The sequence below is a fragment of the Camelina sativa genome, chromosome 20 (assembly GCF_030686135.1).
Source record: "Camelina sativa cultivar CO46 ecotype springtype chromosome 20, ASM3068613v1".
NCBI classification, from domain to species: Eukaryota; Viridiplantae; Streptophyta; class Magnoliopsida; order Brassicales; family Brassicaceae; genus Camelina; species Camelina sativa.
The window spans coordinates 1,494,174-1,520,195 of NC_141899.1; the positions used below are offsets into that span (position 1 = coordinate 1,494,174).

Here is a 26,022-nt window from a genome sequence, read left to right on the forward strand (position 1 = left end):
TCATATGTATTTAATGTGTCCCTCTAAAATTTAGAGATTACGATTTATCGACAGGGCCATGCCTAGCTATAGTGTAACAAAAAAATGCATCAGCCTCAGGCCCCTACATAATATATAAAATTTTGGTCTAATGCTTCAAAAAAAAATTCATTTATGTTTTCCACTTGAATTCAAAACCAAATTCTTATATCAAAAAAAACTTTTTCTTTCCTTATTTTATTTGACATAGGATTGTTGTTTTAGACCTCTTTATTATTTTTTCGTCTTTATTATTTATATATGTATATATTTATATGTTAATTATCAGTTAAAAAAAACAATTACACTTTAAAACTTGCCTTACTCGACTATTCAATCTACAGGTAAACTGTTTATCGAAAAAGAAAATCTATAGCTAAAAATCTACTCGCTTGAGATCGTTATCATATCATATGCGCATTTAAAAAGAGCAAAAGTAAACACAATTACGTTATATGTTAACATCACTATTTTCTTAGTTTTGATTTAACATTTTGTTATTATTATAGGCAGGTGCAAAATACTATTTATAAATAGGGAATATGTACTATGATAGTAGGTATAATATATGATATGAAATACAATTCCTCTCTAGATTGTATTGCTCCAAAACTGTGGGCTGGTTAAACTTAGTTTATTGATTAATTAATGCGTGATTTAGGTCATCTAAACATTGTGACTTGGATCTCACGTGGAATCAAGCTTCTTGTATCTTATTTTATTGTAAAGCAAAGTTTTATCAAATTTTATTCGCACGTATTTTCTATAGGGATATATATATATATATATATATATATATATATATATGGTCAAGTTATAAACTAAAAGCTGGCTAGAGTGAAAAGAAAAACCTCAGCTATTTATTCTATTAACATAAAACATCAAAACCCTAAACAACCATGAAAATTTGCTTTTGCGTACCCTCTAAGCAAAAAAAAGAATAAAAAAAAATTGCTTCTTGGTATGTAATTTGTAAAGATTAAACACGGTAAGAAGTTCGAGCCAAATGACATGGTTTTACACTGACAAAGCCGATAAGAAAAAAAACCCTTATTTGACACAAGGAAGTGTAGAATATTATAGTGATGTACTGATGTACATTCTGGAATCTGGATAGTGGATATGAGAACAATCTTCCTGTGCATAAAACTCCAAAACAAAACAAAAAAAAAGTCACTTTGAGTCGAATTGGATATATAGTCTCTGACGACAATTTTAAACAGTGATGATCTGATCACTCTTAGAACATGTATGTACTGCTACTGCTAGATTTGTGAGAACGGTATGAAACAAAATGTGTCACAGATTGATTATTCTGTAGTTAATGTTTAAATGACCTCATTGAGCTGCAATGCTGCATGAATATTCTTGGGCCTCTAATATAAAACTGGACCTGGTCTTGGTACTGGGCCTATCTAATGTTGATATTTTAGCCCTTTAGGCACACTTGTAGTGTGTTTTCACCTTTCTCGTGCGTGGCGGAGCAAACTCAACTACCATTTTAGGGTTTCGTCTTGCCATTAATATTCTTGTGAGAGGCCAAAGGAAACAAAAAATACGATTCAGATAATATTTTTGGGAAAATTCAGAGTTCCGTCAACAAGAAGAAGAGAGAGAGAGACAGAGAGGTAACATGATTCTAATTCGTATAATTATCCGATAGTTTCTAGGTTTTTGCTGAATCGTTTTAGATTTTTTGTTTGTTTGATCGTTCACCTGAATCCTGATTTGTTGTTGTTTTCGGTGTTTAGACGAGTGACAAAAAAATGGCTGCGAAAGAAGGGAGTAGGATTTTTGTCGGTGGTTTATCGCCGGAGGTGACAGAAAGAGACCTTGAACGAGCTTTTACCCGCTTCGGAGACATTCTCGATTGTCAGGTACGATCTTGTGTGTGTGTGTATATTAATTAGGGAATTGCTTTTGTAGTTGATTTCATAATCTTGTGCCTGCACTACTCTTCTGGGTGTTTCTGAAATTTTGGATATGTCAATTGAAGCTTTCTGTAGCAATTGCTGATAAGAATTGAACATGTCTATGAGTAGCTTTGTAGTCTTTCAAGTTAATTGTGGTTTATCTACTTGTGCCGATTGTGAATTGTTTAAAATAGCGTTAGAAAAATGTGACTTACTTTGTATTATTTCTCTCTTTTCACCTATTGATTGTGTTCCTTTTTTTTTCTTTTCCTGGATGCTGGTATTGTATCACTGAAACAACTGTTAGAGTGATGAATTAGGGATTGATATTGATCAGAGCTACATGGTTCAAGTTGAGAAAGAATTTTAGGAAATACAGTAATGATTGGAATTGTTTTGGGATTCACAGTTTTGGGATTTGTTTCACGAGGTTTCTTCAGTTTCTAGATGAAAGTTCTTTATTTTGATCTGGGAGGGAAGACTGTTTTTTTTGTTACTCAATGATTGAGCTGTGTGATTCTTGACTTCTCTAAGTATGCCGACACTGGGGTTTTGGTTTCCTTCCTGAAAATGTTCCTTGTTACCGCTCTTACATTCTGTGTGAAGATCCTGAAATAGGCTACTTTAGGAAGAAGGGCTAGTAATTCAATGGTTTTTAGCTGGGCTGGGATGCCTGATTTGGTTTTGAGTGGTCAATTTGAGATGCTACCCAGTTTAGGCCACGTTCACCGTTCTCCTTCAGGTGGTGAAGATTTTTAGTAGCCCCTTGCAGTTTACTCACTGGCTAAACGCACTCTTTATGCTTCAGTAATAACGTTTGTGTAGTCATAGTTCTGGATACGCCCAGTCCACATTCAGCTGTCTTTCTGCAAGATTTCGTTTCGTCCGGATACCCTCAACGTCAATGCAAGCAGTTTAAGTACTTGAGGATAGTATGACCTGCCCAATGGAAAATTACACTCAGTTGAAGCAGAGATGTCAAGGTTTCTTTGATCATTTGGGACTACCTCTCCTTTTCTTATCCCAGATTTCTTACTTGTCTTTCTTGTCGGCTGTATGCTTTACCATCACCTCGCTTCACATGCCGTGTGTGGTTAGTAGGAGTTACATGGATTTGATATTTTCCTTTCTTTGTGTTTCTTCTCTAGCCTAACACATGTCCTAATTCACAAATTTAAGCCAATTAAAATGATTCTTGTGCCTGGACCACACATTTTCTAGATCCACCAACCCCAATTCTCTGCGCTTATCTTTTCTGGAAGCTTCTGAAACGTGATAAAGTTTTTTGTGTGAGATGGAATTCTGCATTTCTGATCTTGTTGGCCGTGGTGCTATGTAAAGAGTTGTCACCTCCGGTAGATCTGAATGACTTTTGCTGGATCAAGGCCAGATGATTTCTGCGTATTGAGAAGAAACAGATGTTTGATCAGGAAACGAGTACAGCCAGAGCCAATTCACTGACTTGCTTCTGTCTGTAAACCTTCCTCTCTTTAATTTGTAACTATATCACCTAGCTGCTGAGAATAGGGATTAACTAGTATACTGTTTAAGGACATTAGTAGAGGAAGTTGTCTTTGTTGAACTGAGAAAAAACTGTTAGTGGTGTCTGCTACCTCTGCTTGAGATTGTAGACTTGCTTTAAAGCTGCTTCAGTTTCTGGGGATCTGTATTGTGATTTGCTCTGAAGTTGAGGTTGATTGACTATTTACTACACAAAGCAGGGTCACAGTGTATGCAGTGAACCTTAAAACGGATGAGTGTTTTCTTGATGTCACATGGACTTGATATGCTCTTTCAGATTTTGCAATCGTTTCAGTTTTAGCTACACGTATGAATATATCTTTGGGAAATCAGCTTTTATGGTGTGTTGTGTATAGATCATGCTGGAAAGAGATACTGGTCGTTCACGAGGATTCGGGTTTATCACTTTTGCTGATCGTCGTGCTATGGATGAGTCCATCAGAGAGATGCATGGAAGGGACTTTGGTGATCGGGTTATCTCAGTGAACAGAGCTGAACCAAAAGTGGGGAGAGATGATGGAGAAAGTCATGGCTCAAGAGGTGGCAGAGACAGTGGCTATTCATTTGCTGGAAAAGGAAGCTTTGGTGGAAATGCAGGTGGAGGTGGAGGTGGCCGTGTTGCGGAAGATGAATGCTTCAAATGTGGACGGGTTGGGCATTGGGCTCGTGATTGTCCGTCTGCTTCTGGTGGTCGTGGTGGACCTGTTGGTGGTTATTCTTCTCGTGCTCCTGCCTTTGGAGGATCTGATGGGCGTGTTGACCGTTATGCTGACCGTGACCGCTATGTGGACCGTGAACGCTATATAGATGATCGATATGATGGTGCTGCACGCTTTGGTGCTAGAGACAGGTTTGACAGCAGAGAAGCCTACATACCCCGTGATCGATACGGCAGTGACAGGTTAGATTTAAGCAACTCAATAACTGTATGTTTAAAGGTTATCAAATTGACTTGCTTTCTTTACAGATGTTAAAAATCTATGATTTGACAGGTATGGAGCCCCGGCTGATAGGTTTGCAGGGGGTGATAGATACAGCCGCGGGTCAGAACGTTATCCTCCAGCGAGCTATGACAAAGCCCGGTCCTTTGAGAGAGACATAGTCCCGAGTGCAGGCGGTGACAGGTACAGTGGTGGTAGAGCCGGTGGGCCCATACGTGGAGGAGATGAGGGAAGAGGGTTTAGAAGCAGAGCCGGTGCTCCTTATGAGAGGCCGAGCCGAAGTGGTGGTGGTGGTGGAGGAGCTTATCCGTCGTCCTCTACATTTGACCGTTACTAAGCCATGAATAAAGAGTGATATTTGATGCTTTGTTAGGGTTTATATACATTCAGTCGTCTGTTCGTGTGTGTGTAATGAATGAACGTCTCTGTAAGCGTTCTAGGTGTAAAAACTTTTTTCATATATTACTATTAGTCTGAAGAACTGTTTAGCTTTGTATTTTGGTTTGTTTTGGAAAAAACATTACATGACTTTGAGCTTGAGTTTTTTATGTTACCGTGCACACATAAATTAGCCTATTTAGTTGAGGTATACGCGCAGGCTTTTTTTCCTAAAAAGGATTTTGATTATTCTTTGATACGAATTGCTAGTTTATGGGAAGATGATGCTTCATATCTTTCTTTCTTTTTGGATTGTAAGGGATATACATTAAATTGAAAAGGTTTGATGAAAAAGTTGAGAAAAAATCAGAAGGTCGAGAAGTTAAACAATAAAGAGAGTCCTGACGGAAAAAAAGACAAAAACAATGAAGACTTAAAGAGAGTCCAATTGCTTTTGGATAACAAAAAGGCCCAATTGCTTTGGATTACAAAAAAGGCCCAAAAGAGTTAAAATAAAAATAATAAATAGAAGAAATAAGGCAGTCAAAGTCGTAGAAACAATCGCATCACGCTCAAAACGTTTTCTTCTTCACTCTCTCTGCTTCTTCTTCTTCTCTCTCTCTCTCTCTCTCTCTCTCTCTCAGAGAATGCAATCGTGAAAACCCTAAACCCGCCGTGAAAGAAGATGGATCGCAAGGGAAAGGGTAAACAGGTCGCCGGAAATAGTTCGTCTTCCGGCGGAAAGAAAAGGAAAAACACCGTCGAATTCAGAGATGAAGGTTTGAGGATTAAGAAGCGGAAAAACCCTCAAGTTCTTCAATTCTTCGAGGAATCCGCTGAAGTTGGCTACTATGGAGGCAGCTCCGACGAAGATGATGACGGATTAGGTTTCCTTAACGGTAATTTCTCTTTCTCTTGTTTCGTTGATTTTTCTTTCTTCCTTGCATGTGTTCATTGCTTCGTTTCGTCTCTTGTGAGGACTCCTATTTGATGGGTTTCGTCTTTTTTGTTTCTACTTAGATTTTTACCTTGTAAAGTATCGATTTTTAGGTCATCTCTGTGGAATCTAGGGTTTTTTGTTTGAAATTTTCGAGCTGTTTTGTCTAGTTTTAAGGTTTGCATACTCTTTAGAGGCTGAACATTGCAGAAGTTTTCCACCTTTATTTGACTACTCATCTGAAACAGATATGGAAGACGAACCTGAGGTTGTTGAAGAGAGTGGTAAGGCTGGCAAGGGAGAAAAGGGAAACTCCTCCTCTTTTGTTTTTCCAAAGGAAGAAGATATTAACGAGGAGGAGTTTGATAGGATAATGGAAGAAAGATACAAGCCAGGTTCTGGTTTTCTTAGATATGCTGATGATGATGTGAAAGATTCCATTGAGATGGATGCTCTTGCTCCAACTTCCAAGGATCCTCCCATTTGGAAAGTCAAGTGTACGGTATGTTGTTTAGCTAAGGGTTTACTTATGCTTTAACCCAGTTTGTTCCTACTTCTGCTGACTCCTTTTTGATTTTCTCCTGTAGATTGGACGGGAAAAGCATTCGGTTGTCTGTCTCATGCACAAATTTGTTGAGATGAAGAAGACAGGCACCAAATTGCAGATCATATCTGTCTTCTTTGCGGACCATGTCAAGGGTTTTATTTTCATAGAAGCGGAAAAAGAACGTGACGTTCTCGAGGTATTGAACATTTAGCATACCTATGTTGGAATATTCTCGTACTTATCTTACAGTTTGGAGGATATTGGTTGGGGATAATCATTATGTGTTTGACATTCTGATTTGTCTTATTTTCCTAGGCATGCAACAATTTAACTGGTATATACGCTACTCGGATGGGGTTAGTTTCTAAAGACGAAACTCCAAATCTGCTAACTGTCCAGAGGAAAACAAAAAAAGTTTCTGAGGGAACATGGGCTCGTGTCAAGAATGGTAAATACAAAGGAGATCTTGCTCAGGTACAATATCCTTTGCTGTATATATTTCCTTTTCAGCTTGTTGTCTTCGTAAGGGTAAAGCTAAGTTAGCTAACTAATCTGTTTATGCTCTATATCCTTGTAGATTGTGGCTGTGAGTGACACTCGAAAAAAGGCATTAATAAAGTTAATTCCGAGGATTGATATTCAGGCCTTGACCCAAAAATATGTAGCTACCCTGTTTTCCCGCTCATTTATTTGTCTATGCCACTACTTTTTGTGTTTGTTCATGTCATCTCATTGTTTTCTCTGTGCTTTGTCGTTAACTTTCTTGCGCAGGGTGGGGGAGTTACTATCAAAAAAGTCCAGACTCCAGCTCCAAGATTGATCAGTTCAAGCGAACTCGAGTAAAATGCTTGATCTTTTCTTCTTCTTTTGTAAATAGTTACCAACTTTCTAAACTTTATTGTCCCCTCTTTCATCACAGGGAGTTCAGACCTCTCATTCAAGTGAGGCGAGATCGTGATACTGGAATGACGTTTGAGCACCTTGATAGCCTGATGCTGAAAGATGGGTATCTCTATAAAAAAGTATCCTTAGATTCATTATCTTCCTGGGGGGTTACACCATCGAAGGAGGAGATACTAAAATTTACGCCTGTAGACCGAAAAGAAACTTGTGACGTAGAGTGGATTTCTGAAATTTATGGTGAAGAAAAGAAGAAAAATATTATTCCAACTGGCAGAGGGGGTGGGAAAGGAGAAGGATCAGGGGGTGGAAAAGGAGAAGGATCAGGGGGTGGAAAAGGAGAAGGGTCATCAGAATCTAAGTCAGAAAGTAGCTATGAGTTATATAATCTAGTTTGTTTCAGGTGAGGCATCCATAATTGTACTTTTTGTAAGTCTTGGTTGTAATTCACATGTTAAGAACTTCATATCTTTCCCTTTGTAGTCGAAAAGACTTTGGTCTGATTGTGGGTGTGGATGACAAAGGTGACGGTTACAAGGTATGTAGTTATTCACCATCTCATTATACCCTATGTCCTGTCTCTGATGAGTTGCAAAATATTCCAGGTTCTGAAAGAAGGTTTAGATGGACCCGTTGTAGTCTCTGTCGGAAAAAAGGAAATGCTGAATGGACCATTTGATTCAAAATTTACTGCCTTGGATCTGAATAACAAACAAATATCAATTAATGATGTTGTGAAGATTTCCAAAGGCCCATCCGAGGTGTGATTATAAATTTCTTATTCTTGTTTGTTTCTGTCGCACTTTTCTTTCCCATAATGAGGTGAGCAGTTTTGTGTAAAAACTTCTTACTTTTCGAATCACAAATTCAGGGTAAACAAGGAGTTGTAAGGCAAGTATACAGAGGGATCATATTTCTTTATGATGAGAGCGAGGAAGAAAATGGTGGATATTTCTGCTGCAAATCACAATCGTGTGAGAAAGTTAAACTCTTTACTGAAGATTCCAGTGAGAAGGTAAGATAGCTCAGTCCCTGCAGCTATCTTTTGATACAATTGCAAGTTCTTTGTGTTCTGATGATATCCTGTTTTTTGCAGACTGGTGGATTTGATGCTTCAGCTTTTGGAGATTCTGTATCTTCCCCAAAATCGCCACTATCTCCTGAAAAAGAGTGGCAGCCCAGGGAAAAATACAGTAACTGTATGTATGGAGGGTTATTATAATCTAGCTTCTTTTTACTACCTTAGGCTTCTCACAAATGATTATCAAATGCAGCCAATAAAGGAGACAGAGGTGGCATGTATTCTATTGGCCAAAAGCTGAGGATACGTGTTGGTCCATTGAAGGGGTATCTCTGCCGTGTAATAGCTTTACGCTATTCTGATGTTACAGTCAAGCTTGATTCCCAGCATAAGCTTTTAACAGGTTTGTTTTCATGCTTTTACTCCTTTGATTCAATACTCTTCTGCTGCGCTTCTGAATATTTCTAATGATGCATTTCAGTTAAAAGTGAGCATCTTGCTGAGGTTCGTGACAGAAACACTGTGTTAAGTACAAGGTAAGTTAACATGAATCTCTTCAGACTCTTGACTTCTTCCTTGCATAATTTCATTGTCCTTTCTGTCAAATACCAACTTCTCTAACACACTGTTTGTTTGTTATATAAGTGGGGATCCGGGGAGTGGTTCCTTTCAACCTTTTGACATGCTTGGGACAGAAGGCAGCTCTGGAGGTTGGTGTTTCTTGTGCACGTTCAAAATTCTCTTCAATTCGTCTGCAATTACTTATTGCATACCTGCGTTATGGTTAAATGCCCTGAAGTATATGAACATTTGCAAGTCACCTATCCCATTTCCTCATAACTGTTCTGCTTTCTCATATGGTAGACTGGACGAAAGGAGTGGGCTCGTCAGGAGAGGTTGGTAACTGGAATATAGGAGCTGCGTCTACTGATTTGTAAGTCTATTTTCCCAAAAGTAGATATGGTTTCCTTGGTTTTAATTGGATATACCTGTTTTAATTGGATATACCTCGAATTTGGATCTAGTTCGTTCAGATTTTATTGCTAGGGTGTAAACAAACTATAGGTGTGATACGCTTTCTTCGGCTGATCTTTGTGTTGGTTCCTTCTCCGGTTGGTTTTGTTTATTTGTTGGATTTTGTCCGTTGGTATTAAAAGTTAAGGCAGGAGAGCCTCAATATTGAACGTATAATGATTTAACTGTGCCGTGACGAGTGTGTTGATACTATATAAATTATGAATTTCTTACTGAGCTGATTTGTTGAAATCGCTGTTACAAAATTTTGATCTCATGTCCTTGTTACAGGAACACATGGGGCAGTAAGCCTACGTCTGACATTTCAGTAAGTCTTGAACTTGATATTTTTAATGTTGTTACGTTTATAGTTTCAAGGGGGACAAGGAACTTGCAGATTCTAGATGTCTCAAGGTTTCTTACTTTGCAGTTTCAGCAGCCGACAGTTCCGGATGATAATACTTCAACGTGGGCCAATGCAGCAGCTGAGAAAAAATCGTCCTCGGCTAGTGATCAACCTGGTGGTTGGAATTCCTGGGATAAACCACCTGCTTCTGAAGCTGATACTGTTGGTGGGTGGGGAGATGCAGGTGCTTCAAAAGTTGAAGCTTCTTCGTGGGAACAAGGAGCTTCTACTTCCACTGTTGCAGATTTAGGTTCCTGGGGCACGCACGGTAGAAGCTCTGATGGTAATAAGCAAGCAGAGGACTCAGTATGGGGTAAACTATGTGAAGCTTCTGAATCTGGTTTGGAAAAGGGAAATGGAGAATCTAATTGGGGTAACAAAGATGGAAATTCCAGCGCAAATAACAAAGAGGGAGCTTCCTGGGGACAACAGGATAAAGGCTTTGACGGGAGCAAGGGAGACTCTGCATGGGATAATCAAGGTGGAGGTTTTGGTTCAGGAGAAAGGAAAGATGGTTCTTCTGGTTGGAACAAGTCAGCAGAAGATTCCAATGCCAGTAGTAAGGGAGTTACTGGCTGGGGTAAACCAGATGATGTGTCTTCATGGGGTAATCAGGATAAAGGAGGGTCCTCATGTGTTGAACCTGGCGGTGGTTCTTCATGGAGTATGCAAGACGGGGGATCGTGGGACAAAAAGGACGACAGAGGATCATCATGGAGTAAGAAAGATGATGGTCATAAGGATGACGGAGGATCTTCATGGGGAAAAAAAGTTGATGGAGGATCGTCTTGGGGCAAAAAGGATGATGGAGGATCATCATGGAGTAAGAAGGATGATGGTGGATCTTCTTGGGGAAAAACGGATGATGGAGGATCATCATGGGGTAAGAAGAATTACGGAGGATCATCATGGGGTAAGAAGAATGACGGAGGATCATCATGGGGTGAGAAGAATGACGGAGGATCGTCGTGGGATAAGAAAGATGACGGTCACAAGGATAACGGAGGATCTTCATGGGCTAAAAATGTTGACGGAGGATCTTCTTGGGGAAATAAGGATGATGGAGGATCATCATGGGGCAAGAAAGATGATGGAGGATCTTCTTGGGGTAAGAAAGATGACGGAGGATCATCGTGGGATAAGAAAGATGACGGTCACAAGGATAACGGAGGATCTTCATGGGCTAAACATGTTGAAGGAGGATCTTCTTGGGGAAAAAAGGATGATGGAGGATCTTCTTGGGGTAAGAAGAATGATGGAGGATCATCGTGGGATAAGAAAGATGACGGTCACAAGGATAACGGAGGATCTTCTTGGGCTAAAACTGTTGACGGAGGATCTTCTTGGGGAAAAAACGATGATGGAGGATCATCATGGGGCAAGAAGGATGTGGGAGGATCTTCTTGGGGAAAAAAGGACGATGGAGGATCGTCGTGGGATAACAAGGATGATGGAGGGTACTCGGGACAAACATTTGATAGGGGAGGACGTGGGTTTGGTGGGAGAAGAGGAGGTCGTCGAGGTGGGAGGGATCAGTCTGGGAGGGGAAGATCCTTCAGTAATTCCGAGGTTAGTTTGAGAAGAAACTTTTTGATTTTTATTTTGTAGTCTATGTTGTAGTCTCTCATATTGTGAATTTCCAATGGTTGTAGGATCCAACTCCATGGAATAAACCAAGTGGCGGATCTAGCTGGGGCAAGCAAGACGGTGTTGGTGGCAATGGTTCTGCCTGGGGTAAGCAGAATGATACTAGTGGTGGATCAAGCTGGGGCAGGCAGAATGATACTAGTGGTGGATCAGGCTGGGGCAGGCAGAATGATACTAGTGGTGGATCAGGCTGGGGCAGGCAGAATGATACTAGTGGTGGATCAAGCTGGGGCAGGCAGAATGATGGTGATTCCAAACCTTGGAATGAACACAATGGTGCTGGTCGTGGGTTTGGTGGAAGAAGGGGAGGAGGGGGATTCCGAGGAAGTTTCCGTGGAGGTAGAAACCAATCAGGTAGAGAAGGAGGAAGGTCCTTTGATGGTGATCAATCATCTAGCTGGAAAACAGACAATCAAGAAAACACTTGGAAGAGCGACCAAAGTGGTGGATCAGACTGGAAAAAAGGTTGGGGAGAGAATTCAAACGGTAGCAAGCCGTCCGGTTCGTCCTCTGGTGGTTGTGCCGGTAACTGGCCTGGCTGGGATACTAACTCAAAGAAAGAAACCAATGATAAACCGGGAAACGAAAGCAAATCAGCTTGGGGAACCAGTAACGATCAGGCGACTACCGGAAACAACACTGACAGTTGGAACAAGAAGCCTAACAGTGATGTTGGTACGAGTGGAGAAGCTGATAACGCATGGGGCGGCAAAACAAATGCAGTGGAGTCTTCACCAAGTGGCTCGGCAGCGTGGGGAACCAGTAACGATCAGGCGAATACCGGTAACAACACTGACAGTTGGAACAAGAAGCCTAACAGTGATGTTGGTACGAGTGGAGAAGCTGATAACGCATGGGGCGGCAAAACTAATGCAGTATCGTCCTCACCTAGTGGCTCGGCAGCGTGGGGAACCGATGACAAAAAATCTGGATGGTAAAAAAGAAATCCCGAATTGACTTGTAATTAAACTTCCACTATCTATCTCTATCGAAGTCTCAACTCTAAACTCTAGTTAAACGCCATGAGGTGTGTCTTTTATTTAGTCTCTGGACTTTCCTTTTTTTGGCCCTCGTGGTTCAGTTTGTTTATGCCGTTGCTAAGACTGATCAAGGACCGATTTTTTGTAGCTGTTTATAATGGCATTATTTGCAGCTTTTTATATACTTGGTAACTCTTCTATAATGCTTACTTGAGTAGGGATGCAACAGTACCACTTAAAACTATGTTGACAAAGTCGAATTGAAACAGCATTATTGTTGTTTATAATTTAATGATTAAAACATGACAAAAAAACATTAAAGGAAGCTGAGAGCTTCTTGAAGTTGACTTGTTACCCAACTTAAGTTGGTCATCACTCCCATCAAACTCAGTTCCCTTATTTTAATTGCAAATATGGTTTGTCGAAAATTAGAACAAATCATTCAGATGACGGTCAACAATGAAGAAAATTAGCTAATTAGAAGTCCCTATTTCATATACCTCTCTACTCTTTTTCCCCCTTTAAATTAAATCCAAACAGTATGAAGATTCCTCCAGCCAATTGATAATCCCCAATTTGGGACCAAAAAAGTTAAGGCATCAAACAAGAACAAAAATACTTTATATATTTCCCATATTTTACAACTTGCAAGTGCGTTTGTACCTTATATAATCTGTATCTCTGTATATAAATAAATACGTATATTCGATTTTTTCATATATTTTTTTGTACTAAAAATAAGAAACCGGTGAACCAATAAATTAATTATCATCTCGTATGGTGTGGAATATACCAATATAAAATGACGATAAATAGAATCGACCAGACTTGTCCTGGCCTTGGAGCCACCGCACCGCTATTGTTACCGAATATCACTGTAAAAATGCCGTCATCACTGTCGCTGCTGCCGCCGGGTCCACTTTTACTGTAACCGCGTGTGATGGTCCCACCACCGTCCGTCATTCCGGAAAAACTTCCTCCCTGGCCGTTTCTTCCACTACACCACCGAACCATATAATTATTATCAACAACCATAATAATGTTATTACCATAATTATAATGTTATTATAATAACACTAATTCGTTGTGAGTGTGTTTTGTCAAAAGATGCTAACACAGTAACATGAGTCTTTGATCAAATGGACGAATCAATGTAAAAGTTTAAAAGTGGGAGTAAAGACGAAAAACAAGTTGCTCCATCACATGCATCATCCTTAACATAATAGAGATTTTATGACTTTTAAAGTTTATTTGAGTAAATAAGATTGAAATTGACGACCCCAACTAGCTTCCTAAGTTAGCTACCTCCAGCAAACCGGTATTAATTAAGTAAGATAAGTATTAGTAATTAAATCCGGGGAAACTAAAGTAGTTTGACAAAGAATATAGAACTTTTGAAAGCAAGAGAGAATCCTCCATCCTTCTTTTACTTTTGCAAAAGAGGGTCAAATGTTAAGTTCTAACAAATTAAGTTTTTAAAACGATAAAATACATGCACACCAAGTAGGTCACGGAGACGCATACACACACATACTATATATGCATGACTGTTTATTCCACCCTACATCTAAGTAGCTAGATCGAATCTATATAATATAGTCTTCGAAAAGGTCCCACTAGGTATTGTTTTTTTTTTTTGCTGGAAAGCAGATGATTTGAATAAGGGAATATATCCAAAAATATAAACCTATTTATAAAGGCAATTTAATTGGTTTATTTGATCCGATAATCAAACCCTAATTAAATGTGTCTTCGTACCTTAAATAATGTGAAGAAGAACTATTGCACAAGGAAATGAATCTTTTCTTTTTTTTTTCTTGAGAAAAAAACTTAGAGATATACCAAGTTGCTAAAGAATGAAACACTAAACCCTAAATTTATGAAGAACTTGCTATTAAGGACATGAATCTTTTTTTTGTTGTTGTTGAGATATAAAGATATTCTATATCGTCCAACAAAGAAAACCACTAAACCCTAATTTGGTGAAGAAATGGTATTAAGGAAATGAATATTTTTAATAGCTTCCATATCTCTATTTGCATGTAATTGAGGAAATACGATAAAGCATCAGGAAAAGCATATAGACACTATAGAATGGCTTTTTGGTTTCTTTTTTTCTCATCTTTTAGAAATTTAGATCTCCGATCCACACGCTTCGCACGTGGGAGATAAATATAAAAAAAAAGTGAAAAAGAAAGAAAAAGCTTTATGCATGTTCATGTTAACGTCATGGTTCTCTTTTATCGCCATTTCGTAAATATCTCGACACTTAAGTGTGAAACTCACCTAAAATCCGAAACATCCAAGACATGCATAATACTACTACACTATCCTGTTTTTATTTCCCTTTACGTCCGACATATATATAGTTTTGGGGAAAAAAAGTTTGCTCGCACAAAATAATATTTATATGTTTTTTGGTAAAAAATGATGATTAAATTATAGTGAAGAAGCTAATCTTCATATTTTGAGAAAGAGTCAGTTAGGTAAAGCAAAAGTAAAAGATATATAACAATAGACAAACCAAAATTATTTTTAGTAGTAATCATTTTTGGAAGTCATTACTAAAAAATACCACCAAATTTTTGAAATTCTCACGAATTAAGTGAAAATATGTTTGTATTATCATTCTTACAAACATATTTTATTTTTTATTTATAAAAATATGTTTGTAAGAATGATGTAAGAAAAATATATTGTTGATGAAAAGCATCAATAAAAGAATATTAATTAAAATAATAGAATAAAGAATAGAGGCAAAACCGTACTTAAAAATATGCTAGTTTGGGTGGAGGAAGCAATACTAGAGTAGGTTATAGTACGCTTATCATCATACCTGGGATCGCCGAAAACGCCGGCATTGACCGTGAGTTGGTCAATGATAGCGGCGGCTTTAGGCTGAACACTGGTGGCTCTGGCATAAGCTGGGCTTACTCCATCACCTGACGGCACGAAAAAAGCTCCATTAATCATCACGTCACCTTCCGTTCTCCAGTTCCATCCCGACCAATGTTTCTCGTTAGAGTCCACGCGCTTCGTCACCTTCACAAGCAACAACACAGCGCGTGTGAACCCAAAGTGTCAACATCATAGACGACAAAATAATGTTACCGGCAAATAAGACTCAGCCGGCGCGTAGGGTTACTCTCAAGTGGCCCAATATTGCATGACACGTCAGTAAATAAAGCACACACCGACCCCATTAATATACTTATCCAGTTTTCAAAAGTGAGCTTTTAGGACAAAACATTCAAATAACATTTTGTAATGTAATAATATTCTTATAATACATAATATATGTACCTCTTTGGCGTTAGGGTCAATAGGTGCGGTGTAACGGTTACCCTGACTGTTGATCGTAGGGCTAGCACTACCGCCTATTGCATACATCTCCCACGCCGTGAAATCGTTGTTAACCACGTGGATATAACCATGTCTACACCGTGGCATCCTCTGCACGAGCCCTTCCCCGAAATGGTTGAATGCTATTGTTACTTGCATCCCCTTGTCCGCCGTGTACCTTTTTGTAATAACAAATTTGGGTTAAATTGATAAATTCGAAAAGTTTACGTTTTAGTTAGAATATTAATGAAACTAAGGGGATTAAAGATGAAATAATTACCGGTCGTCGTGACCTAAGAGCATAACCTCGTCGTGATGATAGAAATAGTTGTTGGAAACTGTGACGGCGGTGGAAGCGAGGATGACGTCGATGAGTCCGTCGGTACAGTACCCGAGAGAGCAGTGATCGATCCAAATGTGATGCGAAGCTGAAACTGAGATTCCGTCTCCGTCAGAGAGTCCTCTGAACCCGACGTGTGTCGGCGACGAAGCGACCAGTGTGTTCCCCGAGGGTTTACAATGGTGAATGTGAACGTTGTGGATGATGACGTGGCTCACTTGCTGGATCGTGAGACAACCATGTCCGGTGATTTGGATGTTCGTTCCTCTTCCATCGATTGTTTTGTAGCTTCCGATGATGAGCTCGTGTTTGAGTTTGATTCCCATGTCGCCTGAGAAAACGATCCATAGTGGTTCAGGCTGGATCACGGCGTGTCTAAGTGTTCCTGGAACTGGGTTCGCCGCGTCGTTGTCTGAAGAATCGGTGACGAGGTAAAAGCGACCGCCTTTGCCTCCGAGTGTGCCTTGTCCGAAACCAATTGAGCAATCGGCTAGTCGTTGGCGATTTGCCGCCCAGTTTGGGTCGCAGCGCCAACAATCGTCGATTGGGTTCCCGGTGATGCAAGAAGGTATTGGCGACGACGCCGTCGTGCCGTCGTCTTGTTGGTAAGGTAGAAGCTGTCTTCTTGATAAAGAGTCGTTGAGTTTTCTGCATTGAGAAACAGAGAACGTTAAAGAAACAGAGGAAATTGCTCTGTTTTTTTTTTTTGATAATGCCAAAAACAGAGGTTTTTAAAGATTCAAAGCTTTTATCAAATTTAAGTTGAATTACTTGATAATTACAAAAACCCTGAATGATAAAACATGAAAGTGAATTAAACCCTGCTAATGAAATAGAATATAATGCAAGAAAAGTCATACCTTTGTACATTAAGAACAACATGTTCAGGGAATGGGTGTTGGTGTGGGAGAGAAAGATTGAAGATTGATGTTGTTGAGGTTGAGGTTGATGCTCTTCCATGTTGGGAGAGAGAAAGCAAGAGGCAAAACCAGATAATGCAAATGCTCCTCTCACGAGCCACCATTATTAATAAAAACCTCTTCTCTCTCTCCTATTATCTCTTTCTGAAAAGACTAGCAGAATTTAAGAAACTGAAGTTTCTTAAATATCGGTTTTATGGGGATTTGTGCAAATTTGGTATATAAAGAATAAACAAAAGGTCAAAAGAATGTTATCTCTAGTTTGTTTCAAGTAGAAGAAAAGAAAATTGAGAGAGAGAGGGAGTGTGTGAAAGGAGAGAGAATCCTTTAAAGTGCTTAATCTCAAAACTATTTCTCTCTCCTTTCTTCCCAATCTGATTCTTACTTTTGGAAGAGTGACTCAGTTTCTAACTTGCATTACCCAATCATCGACACATCCTTCTCTCCAATACAATCTTTTCTATGGATTTAGTCGCCTTTACATGTCATTAGTTACGGGACAAAACTATGCTATTGTTGTTTTTCGATATTGTTGTATGAAAGGTATAAGAACGAACGACACATACCTCGAAAAAACTCGAACGCAACGCAAGAATTCTCTTCGTGAAAGATTTATTGTTACGATTTTGACCTGCAATACAAGCAAAAACCCTAAAAGAATTTGCAAACACACATAAGGACAGATTCGTTTGTGAAGACTATATATCTTCCTCACATATTTCCATGTAAACTTGTTTTTAATGAAAATTTTCTCACACATGGAAAGTTTTTGTAAGATTACGGAATGTTTAGAGAACGGTAACAATTTGTAAATTTTCTTTTTAGTGAGTGCAAACTTTATAAGGGTTTAAAATAAGATAAGGCTTTTTGTCAGGAGGTTAAAAGTAAAACTTAAAACAAAAAAAGTGAGTTTTCTTACATATATAAAGGAATCTTTTAAGGATTCCTTTCCAGAAAACGATTACGTGCAGATTAGATAATTTTTATCGTGTAAAAGGGAAGGTGAAACAAGGTGAATGTACATATATGAATCGGTTGAATTTTAGAAAGCTTACAATTATTTCGAAGTAAAAAATATTAACACACAAAAATTCTATATATGGAAAACTAAATTGTCTCATTTTACCAAATTCTTATTTAAAATTTGACACAATCTTATAAGTTCGATTATTCGAACGACTAATCCAATGATTATTGTTTTGAATATCCGTCAAGTAAAATGGTAATGAAAAGAAAAAGAACAATAATCAATAGAGTTTTGACCTAGAGATACTAATTTTACCTAACCCATAATGGTCATCGCTTATAACTTTGTCTTTTAATCGAGTGTTTTTAATCAAATGTATCTCTCGAGTTCAGTAAAGAAATCGAATCAATTAAAAATTATTGTAAATAGTTTTGAATTTTGGTAAGCCAATAATATGATGGATGCTAATTATAATCGACAAAGGTGGCTCCCCTCCAACAACTTATCCATATACATTAATTTATCGCAAAATTTCAAATGGAGTATTTGTTTTTGAGAATGTAATCAAAGAAAAGAACAAAAAAAATAATGTTGAAATTGTGAAATAAAATGCATAAACAATCTGAGGAAAGTGATAGGTTATATAAGAAAGAAATAATGTACTATCAATTCAATAAAATCGGCTATGTATATAAGAGATCTGTACAACTTGGTATTTCTTTTGGTGAGAGATTCTAGGCCAACTTGGCATTGTTAATGTATTTTAATTAACACGGTTTTAGGCAACAAATATGTAATGTTTATTATTTATAATCTCTTGTTTAGGGAGAGAATACCTTTGACGTGAAACTACAACTACATCACCAGCTGTATAATGATGTACACAGAGAGGTGCTCAATTCCCATAAACCCTAGTAGTCCTAATTTCAAATAAATTTAAATTTTCGATTCAAAAAAATTATGGTTACAAAATTTTATTTATCTTGAAAACCGAAACTAAACATGAATTAAAATCAAACAATTGAAATGTCATTAATTCCAGAAAAATATGGAAAAAGTGCCTTATGGGCTATGGCTAGTTTATTTCAAGCCCAATAAAGAAAAAGTAGTTAAGAGAAGAACCATGACTTGAACCAGCCCAAATAGAGTGCGATTGAATTTGGTAATCAGATAAGCGAACCGATTTTATTAAAAACTTGATGAATTAGCCGGGTGAAATTTTTCGTAAATCAGATAAGTGAACCGAATTGCCGCCGAACGAACCGTAGTCTTTCAGTCTTCTTCGATAGAGAGAATCTAGGGTTTGTGGAAACGAGGCAGTCAGTTCTCGTCGGATCCCCCACAACCACATCCGTAAGCAGAGCGACGGCTTTGTGAGTCTCTGAATTCACAGTGGCGTCGATTTGTCTGAGGAGACATTTGTTGATTTCCCGTTTTCGTTCGAAATCACGAATTCTGAAAGCTCAGAGAGAGAGAGAGAGACGAGTCCTGCTATCGTGTTACTCGTAAGTTAACTTCGTTTCCCAATCGCGAATCCAAATTTGTTTAGCTTTTAGTGGAATCGAAGTATGAGTGAGGTTTTTTGAGGAATCGTTGATGTGCGTCTGATTTAGTAGCCGGGTGTCTCCAGATTCCGAGAATCTATAGGTCAGGTGAGGGGATGGTATAGCAGATGAAAGGATGGTGCTAACTGAATTGAGCCTTGACTATTCAAATAGGGGTTTAGGTTCTCAAAAGGTTAAAAAATTTGTCCATACCTCTGAACCAAAAAATTTATTCCATTTTCTCCGCTGCTGTTACTAATGGATTAGAAACTTGCAGGATCCTGTTAAAGAAATGAACAGAGAGGAGATGCAGCAGAAAGAAAATATGCTATTCTCTTCTCAGGAGTTTGCTCAAAAGCTTCAAAAGGTATTGCCTTTCACTTTGTTCTTGTTGAATCGTTCGTGGCATACTGTATGATTCTGATTTGGTTGCTGTGTTTGATTTGATTTTTGTAGGAGAACATGACACTGATGAAAGCCTTAGCACACCGAAAGTAAATATCCTGTTTTCGTTGGAATGTGTAGGCTTTTGAGTTTCATAAACGTTTTTTCTTTTTAATTGGTAATCTTGGTTTCTTTTTTGTGGATACAGTAAAATAGTCGAGTTGAGTGGTATTGAGTTTCAGAAACTGAGGATCAACTTAAGGAGTGTGCAAGAAAAGAATTTGCAGCTTGCGCAGGCAAACAGTCAGATGTTGGCGGTGTGTCTCTCATCTTTCTACCGTTTGGTTTTGAGATGATTTCTAGATTATTTGAAACTATATGATTAAATATGGCTCAATTGGTCTTTTTTCTTGTTTTTCCTTTCAGGAACTCAATACAAGTAGAGACAGAGTAAGCTTTTTTAGAACTGAAGTCTCTCAATTTGAGTCTTTCTTGAGTTGTTATATTACAAGTTCTTCAATCATTTGGCATTGTCTGTATTTTTTTCAGCTCAAGGAACTCCAGCATGAACTTGGCTGCAAGAATGCATTACTTAAGGTCAAGAAACAGCTTGAGGCAAGTTATCGCCTTGGTTTGTAAATTTTCTATTGACTGTAGTTTATCTGAGAAAAAGTTAAAAACAATGAGAATTTTTTGTTTTCTAATTTTCTCCAGGAGCAAACGCTTCCACGTACAGATCATGCATCGAAAGACAAGGTGCTTACTTGAATTTTCCTTACTGACATTCTCATAATAGGAATCTATCACCTTTTGTTCAACATCGTTTTCACACTATTTGGCTTTGTTAATGACGTCAAGGTTTTAGTAAACGCTTCTGATGGGGATTGCAAAACCTTTCAGGTGCATGACATGAATCAAAAAGATACCAAAAGAAAGCGGACGTCGAGGATAAAACGTAAACTGTTTTGCTTAGATTCATTGTTGATGCTAGAAACCGCTTCGCATCCTTACTCTATATTGTTTCTTCTTCAGCTTCAGGAAGTGCCGACGTCAAGCCAATACACGTGAATGAGAAAGCTAAAAGTAAAAGGTCGTAATCTGCTTAACGTTTCATCCATGTTTTCTGTGAAAGCTTTTGGCAGTCATGTAAACCTGAATTGCTATTATTTCTTTTGTAGGAGAGTTTCTGGAGTTATAGATACCACTGTTATACCTGAAGAGACCTGCCAAACTAAAGATGACATTGAAAAGGAGGTTGTCTCTGGGGAGGAAAATCAAATTATTGACAATGTCGTCAACAAGAAGTTTGTTCTTGATGCAGCAAACCCGGGAAAAGACAGTGTGCATCGCAAGAGGTTCGTATATTCAGTCCAAGAATTGCATGTTAACGTCAATTTCTACGCAAAAACAGTGGGAATACAAGTGTATGTTATTCGTGCTATTATTCCTTTTTGTTGTTGTTTGTTTTTGTTGTAGGCAATGCACACGAAGGCAGTCTACCAGGTTTGATGTTCAAGAAACTGAACAAACGGAAAAAATGCTTGAGATGGATGCTCCCAAAGAAACTAATGAAACGGCAAGGTTTGTTAGTGTTTTTTTCCTTCCTCTATCCACTTTAATAATAGACGTTGTTGCAAACTCTGAATGGACAGTAGTGTATTGCAATGACACTTTTTCTGCTTCGAACAGGCTCTCTAGGCAATGCACACGAAGGCAATCTACCAGGTTTGATGTTCAAGAAACTGAACCAACGGAAAAATTGCTTGAGATGGATGCTCCCAAAGAAACTAATGAAACCGCAAGGTTTGTTAGTGTTTTTTTCCTTCCGCTATCCACTTTAATAATAGACGTTGTTGCAAACTCTGAATGGACAGTAGTGTATTGCAATGACACTTTTTCTGCTTCGAACAGGCTCTCTAGGCAATGCACACGAAGGCAATCTACCAGGTTTGATGTTCAAGAAACTGAACCAACGGAAAAATTGCTTGAGATGGATGCTCCCAAAGAAACTAATGAAACCGCAAGGTTTGTTAGTGTTTTTTTCCTTCCGCTATCCACTTTAATAATAGACGTTGTTGCAAACTCTGAATGGACAGTAGTGTATTGCAATGACACTTTTTCTGCTTCGAACAGGCTCTCTAGGCAATGCACACGAAGGCAATCTACCAGGTTTGATGTTCAAGAAACTGAACCAACGGAAAAATTGCTTGAGATGGATGCTCCCAAAGAAACTAATGAAACCGCAAGGTTTGTTAGTGTTTTTTTCCTTCCTCTATCCACTTTAATTATTAGACGTTGTTGCAAACTCTGAATGGACAGTAGTGTATATTGCAATGACACTTTTTCTGCTTCGAACAGGCTCTCTAGGCAATGCACACGAAGGCAATCTACCAGGTTTGATGTTCAAGAAACTGAACCAACGGAAAATTTGCTTGAGATGGATGCTCCCAAAGAAACTAATGAAACGGCAAGGTTTGTTAGTGTTTTTTTCCTTCCTCTATCCACTTTAATTATTAGACGTTGTTGCAAACTCTGAATGGACAATAGTTTATTGCAATGACACTTTCTCTGCTTCGAACAGACTCTCTTTGAGAAGACGGTCTGCTCGGTTAAGGCCTGAAGAAGCTGAACCATGTAAAAGCTTCAATGAGGGAATCAAAGTTATGGAGACGACCAAGAGGAGAAGGTTTGTAAGAGCCTAAATTACGTTGTATTACACTTAACAGATGTTACTAAAAGTGTGTTTGAGGTTACTAATTTCTTGTACTACTGAGCAGACTCTCTTCAATACAACGGTCTGCAAGGTTTGATATCCAAGTACCGGAAGTGTCTGACTCTGAAACCTTGAATGCTGATGATGCAAGGTTTGTTAAAAACTTATCTTCTTAAGATTTTCCCAGTCCGTCGAGTGAAAACATAGAAATCAAATTATAGCTAATATATTCCCTCCTGGATAATATTTTAGAAGTTTAGTAATCGAAGAGTCTCTTGGATCAAGATCTGAAGCTGTGGAGGAACCATCTGAAAGCAGAGGTGACACAAAAGAGACAAACCAGAAACGCAGGTTTGTTTAGTGACAGTGAATTTCCTGCATATTCCACTGATGATCATGTCTCAATGATGTAATGTTGACTGTTAATCTCTGTGGTGTACCTCGTCAGAGTCTCAACGAGAAGACAATCAAGAATGGTTAAATCTCAAACCGATGAAGCAATTAAAGAAATAGCGACAGACCAATCTTTGGACAACAACATAGTTCAAGAGTGTGATCACCAAACCGAATCAAAGGACAAGCCTAAAGCTGATGAACACGAAGGGATGACAAGAAGATCATCTGTGGGAAGACCATCGAGACATGCCGCAGAGAAAGTCCAGTCATACAGAGAAGTCTCACGTAAAGTGAAGCTGCGACGACAATGCTAAATCTCCAGGCTCCAGCATTGTATGATTTTTCATGCTCTTGTATGATTTTGCCTCCTACTAAGCTATATCTACGCTTCTGTAATTTGTCATTACTCTCTTATGCTTATTTTCCTTGAATTAGTATACGTTACTTACTTATAACTTTTTTTTTTGACAAAACGTTACTTACTTATAACTAAGTCGTTAAATTGGTACTGTTTTGATTTCTTGCTAGCAAATATCAATTTCCTCATTAATCAGATAAACTATATTCATATTTTTATTATTTATATATCATTAGAGTAAAAAGATTTTTTAATTATTTATTCATACAAATATATATTATTTTTAGACTAATAATAAGTATTGACAGCTTACAGAGTTACTCGGTGGAGGCTTTTCAGTCTTCAAGAGACGATTGGGCAGAAGAGGCGCGTAGTCGGCACCGTCACCAAAGGAGTTGACTTAGGAACGGTGAGACCCGGCCCTTCAACGGTGTCGACGTCACCGGATTTCATACCGTCCGGTAAACTCCACGTGAAGCAGTGTAAAAGATGAGCCACCGCAAGCTCAAACGCGTACAACCCGAGTTGCATGCCCGGGCAAGATCTCCGACCCGACCCGAACGGAATAAATTCGAAATTGTTCCCCTTCAGGTCCGGAGCGTCAGGGTCCAAAAACCTACCCGGGTTAAATATTTCCGGGTCGGACCAAGAACCCGGGTCACGCCCGAGAGCGTAGGTATTGACCATCACTCGCGATCCCTTGGGGATGAAGTAACCTGTGACCTCCGCGTCCTTCACCGTCTCGTGGAGGAGGAGAGGGAACGGTGGGTGTAGCCGTAAGGTTTCCTTGAGTGTACATTTTAAGAAGGTGAGCTTCTCGAGGTGCGTGTCCTCCACGCGCCACTGGTCAAGCCCGACCACACTCGCTAGCTCGTCCTGGACCCGTTTCATGTTCTCGGGGCTCCGAAGTAGCTCCGTTAAAACCCACTCGATTGCTAATGCCACCGTCTCGGTTCCTCCGAACATCACATCCTTTTTTTTTTTTTTTTTCATTAAACAATATATATATATATAAGCTAGTAGTGTTTTCAGATATATGATTATTTTCCAAAAAAAAAAATTGTGAAATATAATGTTTAATTTACCATGATGATGCCTTTGATGTTATTGAGTTTAATGTTGGTCTGAGAGTTGTTGACTTTGATTTCTTCTTTGTAAAACGCAAGTAATTGATCAACCATATCGTTCTCTTCATCATCAACGTTACGTTCTCTCGTTTTCTTGAGCAAGTGATCGTCGATGATGGACTCAATAAAACAGTCGAGAGACTTTCGAGCTTTCTCGACCCGCTTGTTAATCCCTTGCGGATCAATCCAACTGAGCCACGAAGGGACATAGTCCGCTACGTTAAACTCACCAAAGAGCTTAGAGAACTCTTGTATGATCTCAAGGAACTCGTCTAATCGTTCTTCGTCAGAAGTGGACGAGGAGGAGCCGAACGCAGCTCGGAACGTTATGTCTCTTGTTAGGGAAAATGCTAGTTTACATACGTTTAACGGTTTTCCAACGTTAACCGCCACAAAACGGACCGATTTGTGGACCTCTTCATCAACAGAGACCCATGACTCGGCCCGTTTACGGCTAAAGAGCATCATGACGAAGAGTTTTCTCATCCGACGCCAAAACGGGCCGTAATTGCAGAATGCAAGATCGGAGCCCCCGTAGGTCAGGTAACGGATTGCGATTGTGGTGGGACGGTTTGAGAAAACATGGTCTTGCACTTGGAGGACTTGACGTGCGATGCCCGGAGAAGAAACAACGAAAACGTGGGAAAACCCGAGGCGGAGGTGGAGCAACCCACCGTATATACGGCTGAGCTTGGCCAGGCCGCGGTGGTTGAAGTGGTTCATCATGAGAATATTTCCAATGATGGGTAAGCCTTTGGGGCCGGGAGGGTAGGGTTTTGTAAGCCTCCGCCGCCGTGATAGGAGGTGGCGGAAGAGAAAAAGAAGAAGAGGGACAAGAAGGATGAGAAGAGTCGTTAGAGTATGCATTTTGGTACGCTTTTAGTGTCCAATTATGGGACTGTTTATGTATTATGTAATGTGTTATATAAAGTTTTGGTTGTAGTTGGTAGGCCTCGTACGCTACTTTTCTAGTTTGTATATATATCTTTTGTGTTATTATACATTGAAATTTGTATATAACGTGTTACTCGTGAACCTGATTGGTGCAAAGAAACAAGTAAAGAGGGTACAATGATTAGGATGATCGCTGTGGATATATTCTAATTGTTTGTTTTGGTGAAAAGGACATCGCGCTCATGAAGCTACGACATAATGAATTATTAAAGGAGCCAAGACACATTTAGTAAGAATTGGGTTGATACTTGATAATTGTTTAGATAGACTTTTTTGTTGAAGAAGGCACATGGAGTCCTGAGACGGAGAATGGAGCAGACCGAGTTTAGGAATTATTTCTCTCATCCAAAACACAGTAAGCTGATTTTTAAGATATACACAGTGTTTATATATAAACTGTGAAGCGACTAAAATTCATCTAACTTCGACCAATATGATGTCATTGTTGCCATTTTTTAGCCTTTGATGACATTGACACGCCTCGCAGTGCACGACGTTTTACCTATATCCACGTGAAATGTTATTCGGACAACGAAAAATGAATATAATCATCATCCGTTGCTATTATTACGCTTTAATAGTTTAACCAATTTTAATAGTATACGGTAGGTCACCTATTTGTCATATATATATGGCGGAATGGCTCTTGAAAAATAATGGTGTTTTTGTTTAGTAATGTTTAGAAATCATGTCCTTTATTCAAGCAAAACAAAAACTTACACTTATTCTTTTAATTTGATTAATTAAAGAGTTT

The 26,022-nt window shown here is 38.9% G+C and overlaps 5 protein-coding genes across 13 annotated transcripts; 3 read left to right on the plus strand and 2 right to left on the minus strand.

Annotated features, from left to right (window-relative positions):
• Nucleotides 1-1,472: 1,472 nt before the first annotated feature.
• Nucleotides 1,473-4,933, plus strand: LOC104768619 (glycine-rich RNA-binding protein RZ1C). Of its 2 annotated transcripts, none has more exons than XM_010492635.3 (4): nt 1,473-1,646; nt 1,770-1,895; nt 3,809-4,353; nt 4,445-4,933. In XM_010492635.3, exons 2-4 carry the CDS (start codon nt 1,785-1,787, stop codon nt 4,728-4,730), a joined length of 942 nt encoding a protein of 313 aa, XP_010490937.1. In that variant the 5' UTR covers nt 1,473-1,646; nt 1,770-1,784; the 3' UTR covers nt 4,731-4,933. The 2 variants fall into 2 exon arrangements, with proteins under 2 accessions (XP_010490937.1, XP_010490938.1); XM_010492636.3 differs by having other exon boundaries at nt 1,475-1,646; nt 2,239-4,353.
• Nucleotides 4,934-5,312: 379 nt separating this feature from the next.
• LOC104772119 (protein RNA-directed DNA methylation 3-like) lies at nt 5,313-12,407 on the plus strand. Its single transcript, XM_087506418.1, has 18 exons — nt 5,313-5,670; nt 5,957-6,210; nt 6,296-6,451; nt 6,571-6,729; nt 6,833-6,916; nt 7,027-7,094; nt 7,175-7,558; nt 7,639-7,693; nt 7,761-7,916; nt 8,027-8,170; nt 8,252-8,354; nt 8,430-8,579; nt 8,658-8,712; nt 8,822-8,886; nt 9,041-9,110; nt 9,482-9,518; nt 9,621-11,165; nt 11,249-12,407. Exons 1-18 carry the CDS (start codon nt 5,457-5,459, stop codon nt 12,179-12,181), a joined length of 4,632 nt encoding a protein of 1,543 aa, XP_087362544.1. The 5' UTR covers nt 5,313-5,456; the 3' UTR covers nt 12,182-12,407.
• Nucleotides 12,408-12,824: 417 nt separating this feature from the next.
• On the minus strand, nt 12,825-17,515 carry LOC104768620 (putative pectate lyase 5). The gene is made up of 6 exons (XM_010492638.3): nt 17,392-17,515; nt 16,766-16,969; nt 15,846-16,553; nt 15,527-15,743; nt 15,060-15,265; nt 12,825-13,220 (listed from the first exon to the last, which is right to left on the minus strand). The coding sequence occupies exons 2-6, from the start codon at nt 16,927-16,929 to the stop codon at nt 12,992-12,994; spliced, it is 1,524 nt and encodes a 507-aa protein (XP_010490940.1). The 5' UTR covers nt 16,930-16,969; nt 17,392-17,515; the 3' UTR covers nt 12,825-12,991.
• Nucleotides 17,516-18,990: 1,475 nt separating this feature from the next.
• On the plus strand, nt 18,991-23,346 carry LOC104772121 (SHUGOSHIN 2). Of its 8 annotated transcripts, none has more exons than XM_087506421.1 (20): nt 18,991-19,297; nt 19,423-19,529; nt 19,614-19,703; nt 19,793-19,830; nt 19,929-20,037; nt 20,147-20,170; nt 20,270-20,335; nt 20,435-20,476; nt 20,621-20,675; nt 20,753-20,810; nt 20,899-21,075; nt 21,197-21,301; nt 21,410-21,523; nt 21,632-21,745; nt 21,854-21,967; nt 22,079-22,192; nt 22,302-22,406; nt 22,498-22,584; nt 22,686-22,784; nt 22,882-23,346. In XM_087506421.1, exons 2-20 carry the CDS (start codon nt 19,473-19,475, stop codon nt 23,141-23,143), a joined length of 1,830 nt encoding a protein of 609 aa, XP_087362547.1. In that variant the 5' UTR covers nt 18,991-19,297; nt 19,423-19,472; the 3' UTR covers nt 23,144-23,346. The 8 variants fall into 8 exon arrangements, with proteins under 8 accessions (XP_087362547.1, XP_087362553.1, XP_087362551.1 ...); XM_087506422.1 differs by having other exon boundaries at nt 18,994-19,297; nt 19,406-19,529; XM_087506426.1 differs by having other exon boundaries at nt 19,017-19,297; nt 20,579-20,675; nt 21,197-21,223; nt 21,446-21,523.
• An 8-nt stretch (nt 23,347-23,354) lies between these two features.
• On the minus strand, nt 23,355-25,267 carry LOC104768622 (cytochrome P450 84A4-like). Its single transcript, XM_010492640.3, has 2 exons — nt 24,273-25,267; nt 23,355-24,159 (listed from the first exon to the last, which is right to left on the minus strand). The coding sequence occupies exons 1-2, from the start codon at nt 25,179-25,181 to the stop codon at nt 23,530-23,532; spliced, it is 1,539 nt and encodes a 512-aa protein (XP_010490942.1). The 5' UTR covers nt 25,182-25,267; the 3' UTR covers nt 23,355-23,529.
• Between the last annotated feature and the right edge of the window lie 755 nt (nt 25,268-26,022).